The sequence below is a fragment of the Phycodurus eques genome, chromosome 3 (genome assembly GCF_024500275.1).
Source record: "Phycodurus eques isolate BA_2022a chromosome 3, UOR_Pequ_1.1, whole genome shotgun sequence".
Classification (NCBI taxonomy): Eukaryota; Metazoa; Chordata; class Actinopteri; order Syngnathiformes; family Syngnathidae; genus Phycodurus; species Phycodurus eques.
Window position 1 is genome coordinate 8,860,582 of NC_084527.1, and position 16,525 is coordinate 8,877,106.

The 16,525-nt window shown below is 41.6% G+C and overlaps 1 protein-coding gene across 3 annotated transcripts in view; it reads left to right on the forward strand.

Moving 5' to 3' along the window:
• ipo11 (importin 11) overlaps nt 1–9,445 on the forward strand; it is a 112,335-nt gene extending 102,890 nt beyond the window's left edge. For all 3 annotated transcript variants that reach the window (XM_061671921.1, XM_061671922.1, XM_061671923.1), the window contains one exon: nt 7,943–9,445. In XM_061671921.1, coding sequence (XP_061527905.1) covers nt 7,943–8,107 — 165 coding nt within the window. In that variant the 3' untranslated portion in view covers nt 8,108–9,445. The remainder of the gene's footprint in view (nt 1–7,942) is intronic.
• The last annotated feature ends 7,080 nt before the right edge of the window (nt 9,446–16,525 follow it).

The following is a 16,525-nucleotide window of genomic DNA, read 5'->3' on the forward strand; positions in this document are numbered from 1 at the left end:
ACACTTAAGGTAATGATTGTACTGAACTCTCAGGACATTTATATCAATGTCTCATCGGTGTATAATTTAACATAGACACTTTCCAAACATCTATTATTAAAAGTCTGAGGATTACCAAGGAAAATTCTTTTGACTGACGTCTTTTGACTGACGTTTGTGAAGGGAAACCACCAATTTTTTATACATTAATTGGTCCTTGTCAATCAATCCCAAGTTCTTTCAAAGTATTAAACATGGTGCTGAAACCCATTTGTTCCTGATGGTGCATCTTCACTATATAAATGAGCCATTCACGTCTCCAGGGTCGCATTTGTTATCCTTTTTGTGAATTACTCAGTGTTGTAAAAGTGACCAAAGAAAATTCTTAGAAATACTTTGTATAAATGCAGCCCGTTTAACCTTTATCTTTTGGACCGACTTCATGCTTTTATTTTCATCTTCTGTTCACAAGGCAATTCCAAAACCACCTTGCTTTCTTCCTGTCCGATTTATCTCTTGTAACAGTCCACCCCATTTATCTTGGACTTTTTTCAAAGGCTTGGAGGCCACTCGGTATTGGTGTTGTTTCTTCTCATCATCCCTCCAGTCCTCTTCATCCTCAAGCGTCTCTTCAGCCCAACTTGTTGCCTTCCATCATATTTGTTTGTGCTGCATATCGCCACATAGATTGTTTTCGTGCGCCACTTGGGCATGTTTCGCTCCACTCACTGTTGCTGCACACCCACTTCACTAAAGGGTAGAACACTTCTCATTTCTTGTTCAGCATTAATCTTTTTCCTTCCTCAGTCCTACATTTATCTTTTACTCACACACAAACAAGCAGTTTATGTTCTGTTTTATCTCCCTGCCAGTCTATCACGCTGGATCCTAATAGACTGAATGGACTGCTTGCTCATATAACATTGCCCCAACATGCATGAAATTTTTTTTTTTTAATCCATTTTGTTCCCACCGCAGTTTGGTATCAATCTGTTGAGTTGCTGAATTTTTACATGGCCTCATTTTTTAGAATAAAATAAAAAAAATAATCAATGGCCTACCGATTCAGGTATATGATATTTCTAACATTTTGACACTCTGTGTCAATGCTAATACTTTCCACCAATGTTTTAACCACTTTCCACCAAGGTTCTAACCATATCCATGATATCAGTTCCATGCACTGTGTGTCGAGAATCGATAACATTGGATGATACGTTGCTCTTCATCAAATGTGACAACATAAGAGCCGCGTTGCAGTCATGTCGCGCTGTGGCAGAGGCTTTACGGCTGGCCGGGCTCGTAGATGTTGTGTCAAAAAGTAGCTAATGGAATTAACATCTGCCTGGCATGTAATCCAGTCAACCCCACGGTGTCTGCAACATTCCTTTGTTTATGGTTGAATTCATCAGACAGCCGTACAGCTCATTACCTCACGTGTGTATGTGCCCCAGCACTCACACCGTGTTAAAGTCACATGTTAAATCTGGATGGTGATTATTAGCAAATCTAATCCCACTCTGCACCAGCAAGAGATGGGTGTTCCATTCTGTTAAATGTAACATCTCGAGGCCCACAAGAGTATTTCCTCAGATTTTACTTACTGATTAGATTTTTGGCCAAATGTCAAGGCCACCTGATTTCCTGGCTGTCTCATTTCTGTGAATGTAATGTCACTGGGGGAACTGTGATAACATCTTGAATGGATGACCTGATTGGAATAAATTTAACATTCAGTTCAAAATCCTGCATATCTTATTCCTGCTACTGTGATATATGGGCCTCGTTAAGACTATACTATACTGTTTGTGTGTGTGTGTGTGTGTGTGTGTGTGCTGTGCGTGCGTGTGTGTACATACACCCCTTGACACACGAGTTGAATTTGTTCCGTGACTGAGCTCATATTTACAGTGGGTACGGGACGTAAATTTTTCACTTGATTTATTAAAAAAGAAAACTGAAATATCACACAGCCATAAGTATTCAGACCATTTGCTGAGACACTCATATATTTAACTCGGGTGCTGTCCATTTCTTCTGCTCATGCTTAAGATGGTTCTACACCTTCATTGGAGTCCAGCTGTGTTTGATTATACTGATTGGACTTGATTAGGAAAGCCACACCCCTGTCTATATAAGACCTTACAGCTCACAATGCATGTCAAAGGAACTGCCTGAAGCGCTCAGAGACAGAATTGTGGCAAGGCACAGATCTGGCCAAGGTTACAAAAAAAAGTCTGCTGCACTTTAGGTTCCTACGACCACAGTGGCCTCCATAATCCTTAAATGGAAGACGTTTGGGACGACTGGAACCTTTCCTGGAGCTGGCCGTCCGTCCAAACTGAGCAACTGGGGGAGAAGAGCCTTGGTGAGAGAGGTAAAGAAGAACCCAAAGAGGCTGTGGCTGAACTCCAGAGATGCAGTCAGGAGATGGGCAAACGTTCTAGAAAGTCAACCATCACTGCAGCCCTCCATCAGTCGGGGCTTTATGGCAGAGTAGCTCGACGGAAGCATCTCCTCAGTGCAAGACACATGAAAGCCCGCATGGAGTTTTCGAAAAAACACCTGAAGGACTCCAAGATGGTGAGAAATAAGATTCTCTGGTCTGATGAGACCAAGATAGAAATTGTTGGCCTTAATTCTAAGTGGCATGTGTGGAGAAAATCAGGCACTGCTCATCACCCGTCCAATACAGTCCCAACAGTGAAGCATGATGGTGGCAGTATCATGCTGTGGGAGTGTTTTTCAGCTGCAGGGACAGGACGACTGGTTGCAATCGAAGGAAAGATGAATGCGGCCAAGTCAAGTGATGTCCTGGATGAAAACCTTCTCCAGAGTGCTCAGAACCCCATACTGGGCCAAAGGTTCACCTTCAAACAAGACAATGACCCTAAGCACACAGCTAAAATACTGAAGGAGTGGCTTCAGAACAACTCCATGACTGTTCTTGAATGGCCCAGCCAGAGCCTTGACTTAAACCCAATTGAGCATCTCTGGAAAGACTTGAAAATGGCTGCCCACCAACATTCACCATCCAACCTGACAGAACTGGAGAGGATCTGCAAGGAGGAATGGCAGAGGATCCCCAAATCCTGGTGTGAAAAACTTCATCATTCCCAAAAAGACTCATGGCTGTATTAGCTCAAAATGGTGCTTCTACTAAATACTGAGCTAAGGGTCTGAATACTGTGTGATATTTCAGTTTTTCTTTTTTAAGAAATTTGCAAAAATTTCAACAATTGTTTTTTTTCAGTTAATATGAGGTGCTCTGTGTACATAAATGTGGGGAAATGAATTTAAATGATTTAGCAAATGGCTGCAATATAAAAAAGAGTGAAAAATGTAAGGGGGTCTGAATACTTTCCGTACCCACTGTACTTGTATCTCAACTTGTGAGTGATACCTGGGATGCTGGGTGGATTTTGTGGTGTACTCCACTAATCTACTCAACATTGAAACAGGAGTTCAGAACCATCAGAGAAATCCTCCCTTCCATTAAAAAAAATAAATGAATACCATCCATCTATTTTCTATAGTGCCTGTCCTCATTCGGGTTTTGGGTGAACTGGAACCTTTCCCAACGAGAGGCGGAGTACACCCTGCGCTGGTCGCAAATCAATCACAGGCCACATACTGTATAATTAATGTATAATGAAACTAGTATGCATGTTTTGGGACTTTAACCCTTAGTACCAGAAAAAAAACCCACGTAAGCAGGATGAGAGTGCGCAAACTCCACACAGAGTGGAGATTCAAAATCAGGATCAAACTATAACCCAGATGTGCGACCCACTCGTCAACCTTCTGACCGATTTGATTAAGTGATTGTTAATGTAGTAGATCAAGGAAATTTCTCTAGTTGGAATATTGTACTAGTTCTAGAATTCTCGCACTACTTCACTAGTGTGTGATTCCTTCCCTCCACTCGCTCTTCTCACCTTTGCACCTTTCCTTACCTCAATCTCACACTTGTATCTCGTCTAAGATTGTCTCCTTTGTTCTTTTTCCTGCCATCTTCATCTCTGGCCTCTATCTTTCCTCGGGGATGCCAGCAGCTTGTGCTTGTTTTTCCCAGATAAGTAGCTTGTGCTCCTGTGATTGGTGAATGTCTTAGTGCAGCTGTCCCCTCACCATTCTCTCCTCTTTATAGCTCAAGCTTTGTTAATATTGCCTCCTTATCTGTTTGCTTTATTTCATCCTTCCCCTTCTGAGTTTGACACACTGTAGTACAAACTTACATCCAGGTTGACATTTTGTATGGTTTATGTATCCAGTAGGTATTCATTAGAATGAATACTTTTTCCCTTATTGAAAGAAGAGTAGTCCTATCCATGACTTGATGAAATTGTTTTTTTCCAACCGACGTTGCCTGCTATGTCCACCAAATGCCAGCAAGAATGGTGAGAGCAGCGGGAAATCAGAACAGGTAGATTTTAGGCAAAAAGTAATAATTCACTGTTTCAGTGAAACTGAGACTCAAGTTGATCATTCACTTAAGCCACGTTTCCTAGAAAACTGTTCTGTTTAGCGCACCATTGTATGATTTGGAAATGTACCCCAAATGGAAAGTTGGTACTTCGAATGAGCATAATTGATTGTTGATTAATCATCTTCAAGCACGTGTTTCAAAATAAGAGTGCACTACTTGGCTGTCACCAGCAGAGGCACCTTTGATTTCGCTCGGACGAGCGAAGTCTGAAAAAGAACCGCATGATGCCAACTATGGGTAGTTCCACAAAGACATCCACTATGGCACAAGTTCTCTGGGTAGAATTAATCAGCTCAACACTAGCATCATACATTAATTTAGATCAATATGTCCCATATATATCCATCAAGGTTATTCAGTCAAATGCTCATCCCAAGGAAATACTGAAATAAGGGGTTTAGTAGCTCATTAATTCAAACAGTTTTACAGAATAGAAAAATATTTTTTTAAATTGTCATTTATGCAAGAATAAATGTCATCCACATAGATTAAATGTTTAGAGGGTTTGTCATAATTTTAACACAAAACGGTTCCTGACATTTTAGTTACAAAACTCTCATCAATTTATCTCTGTCATCAAGCTTTCACACATCAAAGTACACACCAGTCAGTTAGTAAATTATGCTGGTTATATTCTTTTCTCATTAAAACACTCCATCAGCTACTCTTCAGGAGTTTGATTGCTCTGTAATGGCAACGAACTAATGAGTAGTACAAGTGTCATGATTGGCGAGGGACCAAGAGTTGCCATTTACAATACTGTTGCTCTCCAAGGGCTCCAAATTATTCTTTGCATGCCCTTTCCCCCTCTGTTTATGGACGTCTGCGACTGCAACTTTGGCTGATTAGGTGATTAAACGGAGCCATTCTCTGTGTATGGCTCTTTACTCTGACCTGGTTTCAAGTGGTAGGCTGATGAAGAAACAACATCATAATTAGCTCAGGGGGGGAAAAACAGACTCAGTCATAGAGCAGGACACAAATATTAGTGAAATCTACAGTGGGACCTCCAAAGTCGAGGACCCCAGAAGTGGTGCAGTTGGAATTTTAGCCAAAATCTTCTTCCTCAAAATTCACTGTCAGCAAATCTTGTGAAGCTTAAACTCACTGAACATCAAAACGATTAACTCCACCAGATTTGCTTTTTCTTCTGCCTTTTTGACAGACGGACATACACACTTTAAATGGTAAATGGAATGCATTTGCTTAGTGCTCTATCTACACCCTACTACATAGTTAGAGTCGTCAATTAACCTAACTTGCATGTTTTTGAATGTGGGAGGAAACCGGGCACCCAGAGAAAGCCTTCGCAAGCACAGGGAAAATATCCAAATTCCACACAGGAAAGCCAGAGAACATATACGAGCCCACAACCTGTGAACTGTTAAGTAGATGTGCTAACTAATCGTCCGTCCACTGTGTCACCACCACAAATTATGATCCCCAAAATGTTTCATATCATTTCAAACTCTTCTAAAAACATTCAAAAATATATGGTTGACACATTATTTGATTTTGAAAAAAATGCACATTTTTCACCTTTTCTTAACTCACAAAAAAATAATCTGAGTTATTATTCATATTTCAAAACTTGTTTACTTTTTTCCTTGCTTTTATCCATGCAACTATCATCGTAACTGGCAGCTGCTGAATATACGGAAACAATATTTTCTAGCTCGAGTTTTGTGGTGGATATCTAAAGTGGAAATTTAAATTCATCTGTTGTTTTGTTCTTCACAGTTTGTGAGTGTGAAATGCTGTAAGGTTGTTGTTCAATGTCTTTTTTTTTATCTACTACCACAGTTACCTTATGCTGCCTTCCGTAGCAGAAATTAATAGTATCAAGAATAATTTCTGTGGCGAGCCAGAGAACTGGTTGGAAATCTGGTTTAGGCCTGTTCCTGTCTCAAACTTTGTGCATTTACGAATTGTCACTGCTGCCACTGTCGCTGTGCATAATGGAAATGTACTACATTGTTGTCTTTTGTTTGATGTGTTCCTGAACTGTACCTCTTGATGGATGTTATGTCAGTTTTTTTTTTTTTTTTTTTTTTTTGGCTTTGAGGGGATCGGTTTTCCTCTACAGTGAGAATCTGCAAAAACCACACCACATTGAACACATCAGTCATAAATTGCCTATTTACTTCTGGGCGTGTGGCTACCATGATAGCGATACGTTTTATTGAAGATTAGACTTCGGACAGCAAGAAAACAGGAGTGGAGACTGTGGAATGTAATACCTAAGGCACAGGAAACAGCTAAGCATGGGAATGACAAATCTACTTTACTGACGAGTGACCAGCAGTGCGTTACGTCACCCATTTGACTTTGGCTCGGTACACTTGTGGCTAGGTCCATCATTAGTGAGTAGAGCCGAGTCGAGTGGGTGCAGTGCAGTTAAAAATAACCTCATTGTGTTCATATTCTAAAAGAATGACTAATTTTCTGTGGTCAGACTGGCAGAGAAAACCCCTTAACACATAAGTTAAGAGAGTCTCATGCTGAACCATTTCACAGCTCATCACTGTGAAATATGGCCGATGTGATGTTTGAACTGCTGATCGAAGCAACACTTCTAAGCAGGCGTATCCAAACGTTTTCCTCCGAAGACCACATACAGAAAAATCGAAGACAGGGGCCACTTTGAAATTCTTTGACTTATATTTATTAAGAACACTAATACCAATCAATCATGACCACATTTTAACTAACAGAGGCCTCAGTTCATACGCTGTACTGTATGTATGTGGATGATGGACAAACCTCCAAACACAAATACCCTCGCCACTTCATTGTCAACTTCACATTAGGACTGCAGCTATTGAATATTTTTAGAATTGAGAATTATTAAACACACTTTAGAGGTATTATGTTAATCCACAGTGGGGGCATTACCTTCTAACTAGCGACAGGAGGCTAACATCGGTACATTGCTCTGTGTTGCCAATTGTTGACTTTGCTATTGTGCTGTTTATTTTCCTTGATAAGTGTGACATGATCCCAATCTTTGGACATTTTACTTTTTAAATTTGTTTTATTTATTTTTTTCCACTTTCCGTTACGGACTCATTCCTCCTGGCTCACCGACATCGCGGAAATTTATTTCTACACGGAATGGTGCATGAGACTGCAGTAACATAAGTTTGTGTGGAAAAATGATCCCTGCGACGCTTCGAGGCAAAGTTTTAGCTTCAAACTGTTTTTGTAATGAAATTATTCGAGTTATTCAAAGGGTAAGCTTCTGATAAGCGCCCCTTATTTGATTGAAGCAAGTGCTGCCTATTAGATGCTTATGTTGTGAGCTAACACTCTGTGCATCCAACACAACTCAATGCAGCTTTGCTTACCCAGTCACCACTGGCAATTTAATAATAAAATAGTGATCCGATTGCATTAGTATTCTTTGCATTTCAGCAAAGTAAAAAGTAAGCCTCACTATAGGATTAACTAAAGTTTTCTCGTATTGTATTGCAGTTAGCCCTGGAGGACCCAATCCACAGTGTTTCACTCCAGCAGTTCGTCTACGAGAAACTGAAGGCGCAGCAGACCCTACTAGGGGACCAGGGTTTCAGCAGCCTCATGGAGACTGTGGACACGGAGGTCGTTAGGCAGCTCCAGGAGTTCCTGCAGGGCTTCTGAAACCACATCCACAGTCCTTTACCACTGTACACGACACACCTTTGCCGTTTAATCCTCAACGCCTTCTTTCCTTTAGAGAGAAAAGACTCAACCCACAACGTATGGACCGCTAATCCAAATCTTCCCAAACTCTGCCCATGCTAAGCCTTATCTATATTCAGAACTAGCTTTGTCCATTCCCCTGCTAAAACCTCACATCCCTCCTTCAACAAGCTAGATTACTTTATATCCCTTTTTTAATCAATAGATATTGGGTTTATGTATGTATTCACCATGATTTTCTAAAACATCCTCACTCGAGCTTCCACTCAGCTTCTCAACTTGTATCTTCCGTTAGTGTGGTTTTGATATGGAATGAGTGGTGGTGTACTCACCAAAAATCATTTGCGAGGGAATATTTAGTGGATTAATCTACATACTAGAGCCGAAATGCGGATGGATGGAAGAACCTGAAACAGTGTTTACAAAATCTATTCTTCTTAGAAAAAAAAAAAAAAAAAAAAGAATTGTAATTTTTGTATGTATGTAAAATATGGACAATCTGCATGACTATTCTTTGTTAGTTTTTATTTTTGTGTTGGTTTTTTTCCCCCTCCATGTTTTCAAATGATCAGAGGTCAAGTTAAACTACTGAGTTGTTTTTTTTTTTAAGCCATTGATTTGAATGCGGAACCACATTATGTACATATGTACTGCTGCTAATTGTGGGCGTGTCGGAGCACTTTAACAACCAAAAACTTTCTTCTCATTACTGCTACATTTTGTTCAACAGTGAATATCAGCAGGATGCCTTCACTTAAAAAAAGAAAAATGCTTTTTGTCACCTACCTTATTATATGACTTTTATTTGACCATTTATAGTGACATATAGTGATTTGATTTAGTGTTGGAACCAGTATTGAGTACATTTTAATTTTATTATTGCAGTATCAGTTTAACAAGTCTTCAAATTATTTTTGAGCTCCAAATTGGAGTTCACGAGGGAATTTAAACTTTTTTGTTAAGCTTTATCATTCAAATAGGTAATGAGAGAATATATTATTGCATCATACTAGTTTTAGTTTTACACAGGAAGGAGGTAAACATGCAGCCAGCTCCGAGTAGAAGTCAGCCTCACGGCCTTATGCTTGAAACAGTACACTCGTTACTTAGAATGTGTTTCTTAAATCCGTTAACACTAGAGGATCTTTCTGCTTGTATTCTGTTAATATGACAACTCTGCAACACAGTGGATGTTTTCTTTTGGATTTTGATCGTTTTGATGGGGACAGGGGGCGCAAAACAACATGAAAGAAATTGTTCTTTATTACCCCCTTAAACTTCAATAAAATGTAGTTATCAGCCCAAAAGTTAAACATCTCCATTATTTCAAGAAGGAATATGTGTTTACTGTGATTTCATCATCCAACTGCTTCACTGAGTAACTAAAGATTCATGTTGCTTTTCTTTCCCCGCTGGTAGCACTGAACAATGAAATTCTTACTTTGCTAATCTCCATCCACTTCTACAAAGATTATAAAATATTTTAGTACTGCAGGTTGCTGAGGCATTGCACAGTGCAAACCAGCGATGGGCAACCCAAATGAGGGAGGAGGCCGCAATTTTTCATCAGCGCTACCAGGGGGCCAGATAAACATTTCCAAACCAAATGGCAAAAAAATGCCATTTTACATATGGTCAAAATATGCGCATGTCTGTTTTTATTGAACCAATGTACGTCACAGTATCTTAGTACTGTATGTTTCATGCTCAAATGCATTTATAAAAGATCCACTTTTCAACAACAAAGGGTTAGAAGCAATTTAAGATAACCACATAATGTGATTATTTTTGTTTTTTAATTATTATTTTTCAGTACAAAAGCCTCTAGCATAAAAATGACCATTCATAGATGCCACAAAACTGCTGTCTGAAAAACAAACCAATATTACGTGCAAGAACTCCATTTGTGCATTTTTTCACAAAAATCCACTCCAAATCCAGCACAAAGTTGCAGAGGCGCGTTACTCCAAAGGTAGGCAGCTTTTCAGCCAGCCTGTTTGGGATGACCATGTTAAGCTGAGCTGTAGTCAATAAACAGTATTCAATTATAAGTCCTATTTTTCAAGGTGTGTGAAGGCTGACAACAAGCAAGCTGGAGGGGGTCCAGTGTTTCCAGGACTGTTTTCTGAAAGCACTTCCATCACTACTGAGGTGAGTACAATGGGACTGTAGTCATTTAGACAGGTTACTGACTTTTTCGTGGGAGGGGCACTACAGTGGTGGTGGCCTGCTGCTTTTCGGGGGTTAGTCTTCCGCAGAACTTGGCACGCCTCAACTTTCACACCTGTCTTTGCACTGCAAAAGAACCTTACACGCAAGCTCTGTCTCGCCTCCGTTACGACTAAGGTTCCCGAGTCGACTTTGACGACCCATTCAGTGTCAGTATTTTTATTTAACACTGACACGTGGAAAAGGCCGGAAAATGCTTGCTTTTAGCGTTTGGTAAACATAATAGATTTAATTTATACATCTTTGGTACTGGATCTCATTTAGATCGTGCAAGTTAATCTAATGTTATGGCCAGTGGGTGTGTGTTGCAGGGTTTCCTTTCAATGTGACGCTTTAGACCAGACTAGTGCTCCTCAAATGGGCCCAACTGTAGCTTAGGGGTACGGAAAATAATGTGCACTAAATTATGGGGACCAGTGCACCAATTAAGTATAATGAACCAATTATGCATCTACCACAGCTTTGGGCCAATTAAAAGCTCTAATATGATAGTGACATATATTATTGTTATCCCTGCATGAACACAATTTGAGAGGGAGGAGGCATAGGGGAAAAAAAGGTGTATTATTACAGGAGTATTGTTTTTTTTTTCACAAATAAAACTAAAAAGAAGTGGTTCATTTATTTCCCCCCCTAGACTCCCAATATTCATGATGTTTGCATTGTACCAACAGCATTGCCCATTAGATTTGAAACTAAGAAAAGGCAAGAGTGTGTTTCAGCAAGTGTGCGCTGTTTACTTCTCCTCACCTAGACGATATGGCATTGGGCAGCTGCTATTGACCCAGCCTCCACCAATTTGTCTTGGGAGAGCCGATGTACTCCCGGACCCTGGCCTCTTAAGTGATTTATGGAGTGCGAAGAGACTTTTTAAGGAATTCCACTCACACCTTTGTCGCCAGCACTTTGAATTCCACAGAGTCGCTAATTTCTCTTGCGCTGTACTCGGACCACAGTCACTGTACTCCTTGGAAGAGCCACAGGTATGTCGAACTTTGTGTTTACCAGCCTTTTTTTCTATTTTTTACAGTGGTCTGTATGACTTGTAAAATTTAACTAATAGGGCACAGCAGGTGTACACGAATACGCAAAACCAGTAATATTTTACGACATCCTTTTTGGTACTCTAGATAACTTATCCACCATTAACTAGAATTTAGCCTGCTAAGTACTAATAGTTTGACATATTCAACTTGTGGTTGAAATTTAAGGATGAGGTTTTTTGGTTTTTTTTTATATATAAATACAACTTTCTCTCCCCCAACTAGGAACTTGGAATTGATATTTAAATAGTCCCATCATTATACTGTTCACATGTTGGCATCATAAGACTAAGATGACACTTAACAATTGATCACCAGATTAATCAGGCTGATTATGGCGCATCAACGATACTTCATACATAATCAACTTTTTTTCTGCGCGGAGATTCTGTCGCGCTGTTCCTTTTTTTATAATTATTATTATTATTATTTTTTTTTTTTACTTTATTTATTTATTTTTTTTCTTTGTCCTGTTCGGCTGTTAGGTCAAGCAGAATGGAAAATCTGTATCCATTTTATGCCGGAAAAGTTTTACTGTGTGTCACAGCATGGGGCTGTAGTGCTACACCCTGTGAGGGACGGACAGGACAAGATAGAACAGGACAAGGACAGGAGAAGCAGCATGCAGGACAAGGGTCGTGAACGCGACTGTACAACTCAAGTGTGGTGGCATTAATTATGTAAATTATAAAAGTCTATATATATATATAGAGTCTAGGGGGGGAAATAAATGAACCACTTCTTTCATTTTGAGATTAAGAGTGAATGTTTGGACATACTGTGAAGAAGCAACCATCGGATGACTCTCTACACGATCACAAGCATAACTGGAAGCCAGTCTGCATCTTTACTTCCTTAGTTGAGACCCAAACAACTTCATGTCACAGAAGAAATGAACCCATCTGAGCAGAATGTTTTTCCAATCTTCTTTTCCTGTGCGAATGTGAATTATGATATCTTATGCTCAGAAGAGGTCTGCTGCTCCTATTGCTTTTTTTTTTTTTTTTGGTTAAAGATTCAAGGTTGTGTATGTGGGGGAAAATAATCCCTGTAGGCTGTGAAATCAGGCCAGTCTGTCTGGCACAAACAAACAAAACCTGTGCTGAAAGTCACATATATCACAAAACCAACTCACTTTGAGCTATCAGTAGATTTTTACTGACGAAGTAGTACCTGGTTTTTCCTCAGTTTCTTGTTCCACAAACAGAAGCAGCAGGTGTCAGTGTTATCAGCTGCCCCCTGACAAAATTCCGTAAATCTCTCCTAATCCTCCTCGCACCCCGAAAAGGAAAAAGAATAATTGATAACGCACAAAAGACGACAGATAAGACTCGCATCTAAAAGCAAAAAAAAAACATCCTCAACATCCTCTTATCAGCGGCATTCTAAATCTAAAACGTCCTCTTATCAGTTGTTCAGCTTTTAAAGGCACTCAGGCCAATGCGACTAAAGAAGAATGTGGGCCCAACTGGCAGAGGGCAACGAACGTGAAGGACAGTGAAGCACTGATTCTGCTTTTTTTATGGCACACTCTATTTAAACCTAATTACAGCTGTTATAGCAGTTAAATACTTTACTCAGATACATACTGTCTGTTTTCAAAAAGTGGCTTCTGCACAAAAGCTTCAATTAGCCCCAAGTTGGTGTCAGCATTTCATATTTTTCAGAGCAGTCGTTCTCAAACTTGGGCCCCCACAGGTCCACAAGCCGGAGTTTGGTTGTCTGTAAAATAATTTCCAATAAATCATGTCGTATCACGTAAAAGAATGCGTATCTACGTATGGGAAACAGTGCAAACACAAAACAAACAAAGTATAAACCCAATTACCCTATGTTAGCTTGGGGTCAAATAAAAGCTGTGATATGATTGTGACAAACTATCACTTAAATTTCACATACATGCATGAATAAAATCGGGGGGTTGGACAACAGGTGTATTATTATTGGAATAAAGTCCCATTTTTACCAGAACAAAAGGCTTATTTTTGAAGGGATATAGTATAGTTCCATTTTTTATTTATTTGTTTTTGTTTAGAGAATAAAGCAGACTTCCACAATTAAAGATGTAATATTACGAGAATAAAGATGTCCATCCATCCATCCATTTTCTACTGCTTATTCGAGGTCGGGTCGCGGGGGTAGTAGCTTTAGCAGGGTCGCCCAGACTTCCCTATCCCCAGCCACTTCATCCACCTCTTCCGGGGAGATCCAGAGGCGTTCCCAGGCCAGCCGAAAGACGTAGTCTCTCCAGCGTGTCCTGGGTCGTCCCCGGGGTCTCCTCCCGGTGGGACGTGCCCGGAACACCTCACTGGGTAGGTGTCCGGGAGGCATTCGAATCAGATGCCCCAGCCACCTCATCTGGCTCCTCTCGATGGGGAGGAGCAGCGGCTCTACTCTGAGATCCTCCCGGATGACCGAGCTTCTCACCCTATCTCTAAGGGAGAGCTCGGACACCCTGCGGAGGAAACTCATTTCGGCCGCTTGTGTCCGGGATCTTGTTCTTTCGGTCACGACCCACAGTTCGTGACCACAGGTGAGAGTAGCAACGTAGATCGACCGGTAAATCGAGAGCTTCGCCTTTCGGCTTAGCTCCTTCTTTACCACAACAGACCGATACAAAGGATCTCATCTCCGACCCAAGAGGACACGCCACCCTTTTTTCCAACTGAGAAACCATGGTCTCAGATTTGGAGGTGCTGATTCTCATTCCACCCGCTTCACACTCGGCTGCGAACTGCTCCAGTGAGAGTTGGAGATCACGGCGTGATGAAGCCAACAGAACCACATCATCTGCAAAAAGCAGAGATGCAATACTGAGGCGACCAAACCGGCCCCCCTCTATGCCTCGGCTGCGCCTTGAAATTATGTCCTAAAAGTTATGAACAGAATCGGTGACAAAGGGCAGCCTTGGTGGAGTCCAACCCTCACCGGGAACGAGTCCGACGTACTGCCGGACTATGCGGACCAAACTCTGACTCCAGTCGTACGGGGACCAAACAGCCCATATCAGGGGGTTCGGTACCCCATACTCCCGAAGCACCCCTCACAGGACTCCTCGAGGGACACGGTCGAACGCCTTCTCCAAGTCCACAAAACACATGTAGACTGGTTGGGCGAACTCCCATGCACTCTCGAGGACCCTGCCGAGGGTGTAGAGCTGGTCCACTGTCCCACGGCCAGGACGAAAACCACACCGCTCCTCCTGAATCTGAGGTTCGACTTCCCGACGGGCCCTCTTCTCCAGCACCCCCGAATAGACCTTACCAGGGAGGCTGATGAGTGTGATCCCCCTGTAGTTGGAACACACCCTCCGATCCCCTTTCTTAAAAAGGGGGAACCCACCACCCCAGTCTGCCAATCCAGAGGCACTGTCCCCGACCTTACCAGGGAGGCTGAGCGAATCTCATCCACGCCCTGGGCCTTGCCACCGAGGAGCTTTTTAACCACCTCGGTGACCTCAACCCCAGAGATAGGAGAGCCCGCCTCAGAGAACCCAGACTCTGCTTCCTCATGGGAAGGCGTGTCGGTGCAATTGAGGAGGTCTTCGAAGTATTCTCCCCACCGACTCACAACGTCCCGAGTCGAGGTCAGCAGCGCCCCATCCCCACTATACACAGTGTTGGTGGTGCACTGCTTCCCCCTCCTGAGACGCTGGATGGTGGACCTGAATTTCCTCGAAGCCGTCCGGAAGTCTTTCTCCATGGGCTCACCGAACTCCTCCCATACCCGAGTTTTTGCTTCAGCGACCACCAAAGCTGCATTCCGCTTGGCCAGCCGGTACCCATCAGCTGCCTCAGGAGTCCCACAGGCCAAAAAGGCCCAATAGGACTCCTTCTTCAGCTTGACGGCATCCTTCACCGTTGGTAGAGAATAAAGATGTATTTTTCAGATTCACTTGTTAAAATTTTTACTTTTTCCCTTGTTCGACTTTATTTTGGTAATATACAAAAAAATGACCTGACAAACTACGGCTTCGTTCTTGTCAAGATGGCGAAGATGTATAGTTTTAAAAGGGAAAAGGCAAACATTTTTTCAAGATTTTTCCACCTCTAATTTAGAGTATTCAATGAACCCAACATGCATGTCTTTGCAATGTGGGAGGAAGTCTGATTAACCAGAGAAATCCCATGCTGATAAACTCCACACAAGAAGATTGAAGTCTACATTCGGATCCTCATTGCAGTTGTCTGTAAAGTTGCATTTTTTTCTCGTTTTTTTGGGAGGAGCACACACAAAAAAAAGGAACTGTTACTGTTTGATTGTCTCAACCTGTACACTTTTTTTTACGACAAGGTTGAAGCATGAGATCCTATGTGATACCTTTTATCAGAAAAAGACAATATTCCTTGCCCATGTTTGTAGCTACCAGTGAATTTCCCTTGAGTCTCGCCTTATCTTCTGACCTTAGACAGACACGGGACTCGGGATCCATTGGATGAACACTAGAAAGATGGATCACAACTTTTTGGAAGATACGATTCAGAATTGTGTGTGTGTGTGTGAGGGTGTGGGAACAATAAGCTCATGTATCCACTTCCTGGCTTCTTTTTCCATTACAGTGGCCGATATGGATGACAAGTGCGCTTCATGAGCTGGTAATTGGCTCAATGGCATCCATTGAAATTAACTTGTTAAAAGGCTTGTTCGCTAAAGGTGGTCGTGATAATGACAGCGCCTGCCTCCTGAGATGTTCGGGTGACCCGGCCACAAAATCACCATGGCACACATCGGTTATGGTCTGGATTGCGCCAGTGATCTCCTCGCTCCCCTGGAGGCTGATTGATATCAGACATGTAGATATTTTCCCACCGGCTTTTGAGACAAATGTGGCAGACGGCAGCATGTCGTCCCCTTCAAGTGATCACTTGATTAGCCCTGGGAAAAATGGACAGTGATTTATTATTTTTTTTCCAACAGTATACAGCTCTGAAAAACGGATTGTTGAACTACCTTGGTCATATCTGGTGATATTCCCTTTAAAGAGGACACGGTATTATGGAAAATTGGCTTTGGAATTGGTTGATTACAAATACTGTATGTGGGTCGATGGAGTGCCTACCCACCCATCGAGTGTGAAATTACACAGCTAAGTAAATTTTTTTGT